Source organism: Oryzias melastigma, linkage group LG24 (genome assembly GCF_002922805.2).
Source record: "Oryzias melastigma strain HK-1 linkage group LG24, ASM292280v2, whole genome shotgun sequence".
Classification (NCBI taxonomy): domain Eukaryota; kingdom Metazoa; phylum Chordata; class Actinopteri; order Beloniformes; family Adrianichthyidae; genus Oryzias; species Oryzias melastigma.
In genome coordinates this window covers 19268809-19280274 of record NC_050535.1, presented here as the reverse complement: position 1 = coordinate 19280274, position 11466 = coordinate 19268809, and the positions used below count along the sequence as shown (strand labels likewise).

Sequence of the window (11466 nt, the reverse complement as noted above, 5' to 3'; positions counted from 1 at the left end):
GGGGGGGGGGTATTCCACCTAACCAGTGTTTCATGGGAACAGACATTTACCTGTGAGCCACATTTAAGTCCAGTAAAGTCCAGCATCTGGTCATCCTTTAGTACCGAGGCTGAAATATCCCGATATCCCTGACCCCTTTACCTGCACTGACCAATGATGTATTCCGTTTTTCTAACTCTGTACATTCAAATAATAAACCGAGCAATTAACCCTGTAACTCTTTGTTCAAGAATTTTTCTTTTTTTTTTAGAAGGGGGGGAAACTCAACTCACATGATATTCATGAGAGGACTTAAACACGACAAAAAAAAAGCCAGTAAACACAATTATACCTCTACAAAAATGATAAACATTTATTACAAATAGAAGTTAAAAGAATAAAACTGACATTTTAAAGCTCATGTTTCTCTGGTTTTTAAAACTCTAAAAATGCACTTAGGATTAGTGCATATCATAATAGTCCGACCAAACTTCCAAATTTTGAGGCGACTCAGAAGTCGGCGTCCAGCCTGAAGGTGTTGTCCGTGGGGCCCGCCATGACCCCCATCCTCTGGTACTCTCCCACTCGCTTCTCAAAGAAGTTGGTCTTTCCTTCCAGAGAGATGTTCTCCATGAAGTCAAAAGGGTTCTCTGCTCGGTAGACCTGTGGACAGAAAGGCGTTCAGAGGCCCGGCAGGTGTTGCTGCAGAGAGGATGGTGGCGTCCTGCTGCAGGTCAGCGTGGCGTCTGTGTCACGCTGCTGCTGGTCTGACAGTGAACCACATGTTCCTGACAGCCTCTGCAGCAGCGCTCAGCCCCCATCAGCGGCTGAGGTCCGTACCCCTGCGCTTCTCATCACTCCTGCACGCAACACATTTAAGCCCCGCCCACCCATCTCACCTTGGGGAAGCCCAGCTCCAGCAGCAGCCTGTCGGCTACGAACTCGATGTACTGCTTCATCAGCTCGCAGTTCATCCCGATCAGCTTGACGGGCAGAGCCTCGGTCAGGAACTCCTGCACAGAGCAGAAGGTTAAGCAGCTGAACGGAGCGGCAGCAGGACTACAGAGCCGCTCCCAGACCGACCTGCTCGATCTCAACAGCGTTCCTGATGATCTTTGTGACCGTTTCTGCAGAGGGCTTGTTCACCAGGTGTTTGAACATCAAGCAGGCAAAGTCGCAGTGGAGTCCCTGAAGGCAGCAGAACACAGCTGTCAAACCCAGTCGCACAAGTGGCCAAGATCCAAAACACAACTTGGGTCGCAGGTCGAACAGGATAAACATTTATTAAACACTAAAACTACATTTTTAAAACTGCAACTTTTTAGAATAATTATGAATGAGATATATAGTATTGTCTGCAATAATGTTAGTGTGAATGCTGTAAGCTGAATTTGGCTGCTGAAACGGATAGCCAGTTAAAATATTAGCTAAATGTCAAATTAGGAAAAACAAAAAAAAAGAAACTGATGTTTTGTTTAGTCTAAACTAAACAAAATTTTTTAATTAAAATAATAATAATAATAATTTAGCATATAGCAATATATAGCTAGAATTTAGCTGAAATATTAGCCAACTTAGCTTAACAAGCTAGCATGTAAAATTTTAGTTTAACTCCAAAAATCGACTAAAAAAAAAAAAGCTGAAATTAACCAAAACAGCTAGCATGTAGCTGAAACATTAGCTAAACTCCAATATAGCCTAAAAAAATCTTAGTACATGCCAAAACAGTCCAAAAAGCTAGCAGAATGCCATTTTTTAAATGTAACTTTTTAACATAATTAAATAATAAAAAATACAAGAATTTTGATACCAAATTAAATCAATTTATTCAAAGCCCTCACCTCGTCTCTGCTGATGAGCTCATTACTGAAGGTCAGGCCGGGCATCAGGCCCCTCTTCTTCAGCCAGAAGATGGCAGCAAAGGAGCCAGAGAAGAAGATCCCCTCCACCGCTGCAAAGGCCACCACCCTCTCCCCTGAAGGTGGAGAAACATGCCGTCAGTATGGCGGTCTGGGGCAGCGGGCGCCACACTGTTAGTTGGCTCACCATAGGCAGCACTCTTGTTACCGATCCAGTTGAGGGCCCAGTCCGCCTTCTTCTTCACGCACGGAAGAGTCTCGATGGCGTTAAACAGGTATTCTCTGAGGGGGGAAGATGAGGTTCAGTCTTTGATCGGTCATGACTAATACTGTAAAAGGATGTTACTAGAGAGTCCTGCAGCTCACCTCTCCTTTGGATCTTTGATGTAAGTGTCAATCAGGAGGCTGTACATCTCAGAGTGAATGTTCTCCATCGCTATTTGGAAACCATAGAAACACCTGGCCTCTGTCACCTGAACTTCCTGTGTGAACCGCTCCACCTGGTGGTGAAAAAGAGAGATAACTCAGACATGGAGCTGACTAAAGAACAATCCAACAAGCAGCTGCAGATTTCTCACCAGGTTCTCGTTAACTATCCCATCACTGGCTGCAAAGAAGGCCAGCACATGAGAGATGAAGAAGCGCTCATCATCCTTCAAAGTCTCCCAGTGCTGCAGATCTTTGGACAGATCCACCTAAACAGACAAAAGTGTTGGTTCAGAAGGTCCAAAAATCACAGATCTAAAGCAGCAGAACACTTACCTCCTCTGCCGTCCAGAAAGAGGCCTCGGCCTTCTTGTACATCTGCCAGATGTCGTGGTACTGGATGGGGAAGATGACAAAGCGGCGGGGGTTCTCCTGGAGGAGCGGCTCCTCTGTTCTGCTGCTTTTCTAGGGTTTAATTAAAAATAATAATTAAAACAAACTATACAAACCTCTACAGAAAGCAAAAACGATTCCTGCTCATCAACAGTAGTTGATGCATGATGTGATTTATTATGAGATGCTCCTAATGCATCTTTATGAGCAGGAAATACAGCACTGTACATTAATTGCTAAACACGATTTTTCAGACTTACCGCGTCATTAAAAATCTTTCGCGCCGCTTTGGACCCCAGCACGCGGCTGCTGTTTAGACTGGGCGGCTGGAGAAGACAAAGACCGGTTAAGAAGCAGCAGCAGAGCAGACGGACGCGGAGTGACGCTGCACCTACCGTGTTCTCTTTGTTCAGCGCCATGTCGCTCATCTTCACATTTAAGCTGTTGTCAGTCTTCACTGAGAGAGGGGAGCGCGTGGACAGCATGTTGACTTCACAAAAGGAGGGAAAAAAAGAGCACAAATTAAAAAAATAGCGCGCGTTAAGCGGAAAAGCACGGCGCCAAGGAGCAGACACAAGCAGCAGAGAAGAATGAAGCGCTCTCTGAAAGCGGTTCGCCCTTTTTATTGAAATGTTGGCGCGTGAACAGACTGAGCCAATAGGAACCCGACTTGTCGAGTCTCTTTAAAGAGGCGTACTGTGGCAGCCAATCAGAGTAGAGAACCGAAGTCACGTGGTAGGTAACTACAGCGGGAAATTCTAACGTTTGAAGTTACGAAACGGATTTTAAACAGGTTACAAAACTAAAATTTAAACGTCGTAATAATACCAAACAATTAAAAAAAATAAAAGCGAATTTACTTAACTGATATAAAAACTTAAAATGACAACTGAAAACGTTTGAATGACACATTTATGATTTGTAGAGAGAACGCTGTGTTAAAATGTTGATTTATTGTCAATTTACGATCTTATGAGTATAGATAAACCATAACAGAATGACATATACAATTATTTTAAATAAAAAACGGAAACATGAATTAACGACAACTCATTTAGAAAGACTTGTTGGCGTTTTCCCGCCGCCGCGCTTTCCTCTTAGTCATCTAGGGGCGTTTTAAAGAGAATACATTTAACCAAACGTGTTCTACAAAACAACCATCGGTGCGGTGCAGCTACTAATCACATGACATAATTGAAATCGGGGGATTCTAAATATTTTAATGAGTTTTTATGGTGGAAATTTCCCATGCAGAACAATGGCGCAGTGATCTGAGCTCAGGATCGGCGCCTGTCTTCTCCGCGCTTTTGAAGGAAAACTTCGCTCTTCTGTTTGGTTTCTGTGAGATTCTGAGCCTTTACAAAGTCAAAACCTTCGCTCACCCGGTTTGAGCCCCAGCTGTACGGATTTCCCTCTCAAATCAGACATTTAATCAGTTTGTTCCGACTACAGTCAAAGCTGGTGGGGTAAACACGACAACTGCTTCCGGGCAAATGTCCTTCCTGCGCAGGCGCGCAGGCGCGCTGACCACGACAATATTACAGCGCCTCTTATCGGCGAGGGGGTCTAGCTGATAAGTTAAATAATTAATTTTCGCTGGAATAGATCTAAAACAAAATCATTAGTTTTGGTTGTTTATTAATAAACAAAATTTAAGGGCTATTCAGAGTAAAAAAGTGAACATAACCAATGTAAAATAATTTTACAAAAGCATAAACCTATAAATAAAACACTATAAATTGTCTTTTAATCTATTTTTACACCGATTAGTTTTTGTGTTCCTTTATTTTTTCTTAGTTGTTCTTTAGTTTTAATGTCTCTGTTTGATCTTATAAGTATTTGCTCATGTTCACTAATAATATTGATTATTTGTGCTTTTGTTTTATTAAAACATTTTGTGTGACTACAAATGTATTTAGATTTTGTTTCTATCCTTTTTTCCCCTTTTTTAGACCAAAGAGAAAAGAAGAGACACGGTGTAAAAGAAAGATGGACAAAAGGGGTTAATGAAGTTTGAGGTTGATTGCAGAAGTGGAGGGTAGAATCATAATGTAACAGGCTGCTAGAGGTTTATCATCATTGCTGCCCCCCAACACCCATGGCAACGAGAATGTCAGCGCGCCGTACAATCCCATCAGCAACCCAGAACTGGGCCAGGAGGCACAGGCGCTCAGAGAATGCAAGCCCAAGTCCAGCCAGATGGAGGAGTATGTCCAAAAGAAGCCAGGGTTCCCAAAGAGGGTTGTAAACTTGTGCCGAACAGACTCACCCGCAGGTCGAATTTCTGAGAGGCCCAGTACTCAAGGGCAAGGACCAGAACCAGCACCACAGAGGCACAGACACCCCCAGGCTCAGACGGGATGTGACCACCAGCTCATAGTCCTGCCAGAGAACTCTGGGATCCCTCGCAGGTGCCTGGGGGAGATAGGGCGCACCCCACCAGGGATGGGGTAGGGGACAGAAGATCAGAAGTCTCACCTTCCTTGTGTAATGTGTGTTTTTGTGTATTTGTGTGGATGTATTAGTGTATGTTGAGTGTAGATTGTTGAGGTTTAAAGGGTGTGTGTAAAGGGTGCAGTTAAAATTGGCGGGTGGAGCCCTGAGAGGACATCTCCTGCTTGCTGGAAGTTATATTTACAATATATTTACAGTATATTCCATATGTGGAAGCAGTATTTATCAGTATATTGAAACACTCTATTACCGTTTTCTTATAGTGACATATACCAATCCATATATTGTGACATATTGCTCTACTGAAATATATGTATATATATATATATATGTGTGTGTGTGTGTGTGTGTGTGTGTATAGGTTGACCATCCATAAATTGCAATATATTAAAAAGATATGAGTCTCATATATATTTCTTAATATATTGGCAGTATATATATTTCCACTATATTGCAATATATTTTTGTTTCATAAGGGCAGTCCCTCCCAGTGTTGGGCTTGAGCGCCCCCAACCCAGGGGCCCCATCGCAGTAGAGGGAATGCTTGGTCTTTTTGCTTCCTTAATCTCCAGTGCTTTTGGAAAGCTGTAGTTTGTTTTTACAAATATCAGATTACTCTGTTATCCAATGTTTGTGGGAATGTAAACACGCTCAGTTGTCTCAGATATTGTTGAAATTTAGTCCCTCTGTGTTTGTTGTGTGTTTACTTTAAGGAGACTTAAACTCTGATCCTAAAAGTTTTAGGATCTGCTCGAATACTCAGACACTCAAGATGAAGACAAGTCCCTGTTTAGAAACAGTCAGCTTGATACCACCCTATAATGAAAAACTGAACATATTATTTGTGGTATTTATGAGAAAAAAATCCATTGTGAATACTTTTATTGGATTAGAATGTTTTTAATCACAGTTGTTAATATTTTAAACAAAAAAACTTGTAGTTCAAATTCAAATACACTGTCAACCAAAAGTCTGAGGCATTGACTCTAAATTGCCCTTAAAGCCTATTTTTTTTCTTTGAAAAAATTCGCTTTGCATTAAATTCGTACGATAATATATATATATATATATATATATATATATATATATATATATATATATATATATATATTATTTTTATTTATTTAGTTATTTATTTTTTCTTAAAAACTCGGAGTATTTTCGTTCCTAGTTGATTTGTTTCTGACCGGTGTGTTTATGCAGACGGACAACATCACCATGCCGATTGTAGAAGAAGACGGGAGCACGGAGTCGGAAAAAAGACCAGTCAACGATGGAGAAACCGACATGCGGACGCTGTCAGGTGAGTCATGTGTGCCCAGGTAAGGCTGTCCCCCCAAAGGTAAACTATAGCAGCAGCGTGCACGCGTCTCTGTAGTTCGGATTTATTTGAGGTCACGTTTTCGTTGTTGCAATTTTATTCCAAACCGAAAGGGGGCGGTGCAGCCACCAAACACTGAGGACATGTTAACACAGTTGACGACTGAAATAGGGTTTCTGTTACGATCTTTGTGTTTAAATTGAAAACAACAACACGTTAAAGTTTTTCATTTCTGTGATTAACTTGGTTAATTTATGAATAAAAAAAAACTGAAGGAAAAGCAAACTCACTTAAACAACAAAAGTTTATATTTGCACTGACTAAAAGCATCTTTTTGTACTTTTTTGACCATTAATCCACGAGTTAAATAGTGATGAACTCTGACTAAACAAGCAAAAACTGACCAGAGTTAACGCATCACTTCAACATGGCTATAAATATTAGCACATATGACTTAAAAACCATCAACTTACAAACTGGTTAACATAAAGGACCTTATTTGAAACACTAAATGCTTGAACTCCGGTTCCAACAAAATTAAGTCAATTCAGTTGCCATTTTTTTCACGGTAATACCATTTTGGAACCAGACAACGTTAGTAAGCAGTTATTGGTGACCGTAGTTGCAATAGAAATGTGACTCGGACTAATCGCTGTCGTCTGGTTCCAAGATGGTGACGTTCGTATCTTGGAAATGTGGGGTTATAGACTCATTTCAGTAGTTTTTGATCTAACAGAGGAAACCCAATACTGTTAGGTAGGACATTTATAAAATAATTATTATACAAATTATGCGTTACAATAGACCCTTTTCATATGACGTCACACAAAACGGTGATTGCACAGAGTGACTTCCTGTTATATATTGTGGTTTAGAACGGCAAAACTGACAGCTGAACAATGCTTAAAGCAATTTTATGTAAATAATAAAAGGCAACCTAACCAATTATGACAGAAATTTCCTATTTTTAAAAATTCCCCCTTAAAATACCCCGAAAAACAACAAATACCTCTTGTTACATCAACTACATTTAGTCTTGGGCGCCTTTAAAACACGCACGGCCAACTTGCAGCAATGTGCATCTTCTATTACACCTGTCCAACATGAATTTCCATCAGTTTTTGTGCTGAATCGCACTTAAAACACGTGAGAATAACTTTAAGCTAAATAGAACCTGTTAGAATAATATCTGCTCACAGGAAAGGTCGATATTTTCAATAAAACCTCAAATATTGAAGGATTATTCAAATTTATATTTAGATTTGTGAACGATCTCAGACAGGAAATGAAAATACAGTTCAGCAGGACATTCATCAAATAATTATTGTAAATTTTTCTGTTGAAATTAGTAAGGTTACCTTTTATTATTTAAGTAAAAATGTGTTCAACAGTGTTCAATTCTCCGTTTTGCCGGTCTGTACCCATAAACCGGAAGTCATTATGCATTAAGATGAGGACGTCATCACTCCTGTAACAAGCATGCTTCTTATAAAAATCTGGAACTTCAACTCAAGAGAAACTCATAAATATTAATAACAGACTGGTTGCACACATTCTTCACCCTCCAAACTGCAGATAGTGGGCAGAAGGGGGCATGTCTGTCTGTGCTCATGCAGCTGTCTGCGCAGGCGCGGTGTTCCTGACTATGGCAGCCTCTGCGGGGATGATCGCTGGTTTTGGCTCCACAGTAGCGATGGCCAAAAAGAAGAGTCCAAAGTGGTTCAGTAAGGTGAGGTCTCCGTGCCGTCGTCAAGGCGACGGTCTCTGTAGCCGTGGGTGGTCATGTGATGCTTTGATCTGTCTGCAGGGCATGGCAGCGCAAGATAGCGGCGCCTCTCTGGCGCTCCGAGCGCTGGGTTGGGGCTCCCTGCTGGCCTGGTGTGGCGTTGGTCTGCTCAGCATCACAGCGTGGAAGGCCCTGGGTGTGCACAGCGTACGTCCACTTCCCCTTTTTCTGGTTACGGTTGAAGACGAACCTCCAGAATGAACTGAATCGGTGTGAGTTTTTCTTTCCCTGACGCTCTTGTGTTCCTCTCAGGCCGCAGAGTTCAGGCAGAAGATGCAGACCTTCTTCCCAGCCATCCCAAAGACCTCGCAAGCGGCTTCTGCCTCAGAACCAATAGACTGGGATTCTGTGTTCAAGTCCAAGTGATCCGGATCCTTTTGATTGCTTTTCAGGTCTAAAGGACTACTTTGTTTCCAATCTGGCTCCATCATCAGGTTCTGGACTGTGAGGTTTTATGAGATTCTGTGAAGATCAAGCTCCGTCATTGGACTCTAAGCGTTGAGATATGAAGGAGTTTATCAACATCCGAATGCTCGCTCCTCTTCCAGGATGGATCAGAGGACAGCCGGTTCCACATGGACTCTGAACCAGGAGGATGTTTGGATCTTTTGATATGTCACTGTCTCAGCTGTGCTCATTAAACATACATGGACTCGTGTTGTGGAAATGCTGCCATCACTTGTTTCCATATGTGAACAGGAATCAGAGTCGCTGTTTTTCCTGAGGTTCTTAAGAGTTGAGGATGAATTATCGCCTGTCAAGGTGCCTCAAACACCACTGTTGTTCAGACATCTCTTTATTTTGGAACATGATAAGCTTGGAACATGTTTCAGCTTCTGTGCTCACTCCACAGGAAGAGGCTGAATCTGCATATATAAACAAACACTTGCCAGCCACTGTATTCGCTACACCTTGCTAGTTCTGAGCTACAACTTGCTAGTACCGAGTAGTGGATCCACTGGTGTGTGTGTGAATGTGTATCAATTAGGGATGTCCCGATCCGATCACGTAATCGGAAATGGTTCCATCACGTGGTTGAAAGCGGACCTTGTCTTCCGATCAGGATGGGATATTTCATTTATTCTTATTTATATTTCAATCTTATTATTCCAGATAAATATTCCACTATAAATCTGCATCTCATGAAAAGATCACAAAATGTTGTTCCTGGAAAACGCAGCAGAAAACAGCAGTAGCTCAAGCATAAGGCTAACGTAAACAATTCAGTCAAGCTAGCTAGGAGATCACAGATTCAGACTTCCAGGATCAATAACTTTTTTAAAAAAAACGATTTAAAATGACAGCAGGTGTCTCTGTTGGTTTGTACTAACACAAACAACAACCTCTAAAAGCATTTCAACAGAAAAAGATATAGTTTCTGTTTTTTTTAAATGTGAAGCTCAGACAGACAAAAGGGTAAACAGCAGCTGCTAACTGCTACATGCTAGTGCCGTGATTTAACTCCTTAAGACCTGAACTGTCCTTTGATATGCCTGTTTTATTTATCTGACAAAGAAATAAAAGTTAAAAAAATGAACTACTGTGATCATAAAACCGAAAATGTGATGTCTAAAGAATCACATAATCTTAAAAAAAGAAAAACTCATAAATGAAAACTAATAATGATATGAGCTTGTCATTCAATTCAATTCAATTCAATTTTATTTATATAGCCCAATATCACAAATTCAATTTGCCTCATTGGGCATGAACTCTCATCATCAAATGTTATGCTAAAACAAAGTCATAATTTATTTTTAATAATTTTAAATGAAGACAGGAATCCCATTTGGTTAAAAATATTCAATAGCTCTAAAGATGTTAAAGCTAAAGTCACTAAACTTTATCACATGACTAATTATCACTTACATAATAAGAAAATATTATTTTTTTCCTAGTTTATATTTGCTCTATTTTTACTTGTTTATTAAAGCTACTTCACACAAGTGTTCTATTGAAGTTTTTAGTGATAAAAGATGGTTAGTGAAATAAAAATAAGGGACAAAACAATTCTGTTTATACCTCTCCTGCTCATCTGCAAAAGTTCTTACAGCTCTTACAATCCCAAAACTAGTTCTCCCTCCTGGAGGACTGTGAACTCATGGAGCTTTTCCTGAAATACTCGTGTATCATTTGTTTTTCAAATTAAAACAAAAAATTAAAAGAGGGGGAAAAAGGACTATTTTATTTATTCATCACTTTCTAAGCTACTGTAGTAAAACAAATCATTTTTGATGTTCCCATTTTTAAAAACTCAAAAATGAAGGAAACACATAATGAACCTTTAAATTATTTTTTTAAGAAAAGTTTTCCATCAAGGGGTGAGGAAAACACAAAAAGAGGAACTCTTAGAAAATGAATTGGAGTTTGTGGAGTTTGATATTTGCTTGTGGGAGATTTTAGGTAGAAATTTAACGCCAAACTAGTGTTTCAGTAATATCAAGATGAAGGCCTGTGTGCGCTCGGATTGCTGTGCTCCCCTCAGCAGGACCCAGCAGTGCTCTCTGAACTGTTGAACACTTCTTGGAGGAGGAGGACAAACTACCAGTCACTTCTCTGGAAGGAGGAGTACACATCTAGATCAGTAAACTTTAGGCACAGCTGAGAGGCTCCGCTTCACAGAAAGGATTCAGAGGTAGCACCTCAGCACGAGGATGATGAGAGAGGACATTCAAACATGAAGAGAAACTGCAGGATTTAAGCCAGCTGCTGGAGAGAAACTTCAGCGTTCAAAGCATGACCACCATGATCAATAAAAACTTCTTCTAAAATGCCGTGCAGATGACCACTGCCCCACCAAAGCTGAGGGCTCCCATGGGTTACAGCTCAGGTGCGACATGGGAGCGGTCTAGCTATGGCAGATTACCTCCATTAGCTACGAGATGGCTGCAGCCACACGCTCTGCTACCGACCTCGCAAAACTCAGAACTCACAAAGGTTCAAGCAATAACCCACCATTTATTACGATTTAGGTTGTTAATAGCCCCAACTTCACAAAAAGTGTTGCGACTCACTTCTGGCGTATGGCGAAAGTTTGAACCCAACGAAATGGATTAGGGACACCGGAGATTCCAGATTGCTGAGGTTGGACGTGATCATATGCAGTGGAGGTTCCTCTCTTTCTTTTAAAGTTACGTAAAGACTCAGGTGGTCGCACTGGAGCTGTAAATCTTGTCGTGGGAACCCGCGGTAACACTGGACATGCTTCAGGGGAATGCAGTTTCCACGCAACCCATCAGCGCACACAC

At 40.9% G+C, this 11466-nt stretch overlaps 2 protein-coding genes and 1 non-coding gene across 3 annotated transcripts; 1 reads left to right on the top strand and 2 right to left on the bottom strand.

Annotated features, from left to right (window-relative positions):
• Positions 1–159: 159 nt before the first annotated feature.
• LOC112158089 (ribonucleoside-diphosphate reductase subunit M2) lies at positions 160–4166 on the bottom strand. The gene is made up of 11 exons (XM_024291283.2): positions 4040–4166; positions 3053–3147; positions 2918–2983; positions 2601–2729; positions 2417–2533; positions 2205–2338; positions 2026–2120; positions 1821–1954; positions 1063–1167; positions 879–992; positions 160–642 (listed from the first exon to the last, which is right to left on the bottom strand). Exons 1-11 carry the CDS (start codon positions 4083–4085, stop codon positions 490–492), a joined length of 1188 nt encoding a protein of 395 aa, XP_024147051.1. The 5' UTR covers positions 4086–4166; the 3' UTR covers positions 160–489.
• LOC112158559 lies at positions 709–843 on the bottom strand. Its single transcript, XR_002921338.1, has one exon. It is a non-coding gene; the product is annotated as a small nucleolar RNA SNORD94 (small nucleolar RNA).
• A 2107-nt stretch (positions 4167–6273) lies between the features above and the next one.
• On the top strand, positions 6274–8920 carry tmem242 (transmembrane protein 242). The gene is made up of 4 exons (XM_024291284.2): positions 6274–6414; positions 8061–8161; positions 8240–8365; positions 8471–8920. Exons 1-4 carry the CDS (start codon positions 6309–6311, stop codon positions 8582–8584), a joined length of 447 nt encoding a protein of 148 aa, XP_024147052.2. The 5' UTR covers positions 6274–6308; the 3' UTR covers positions 8585–8920.
• Positions 8921–11466: the final 2546 nt, after the last annotated feature.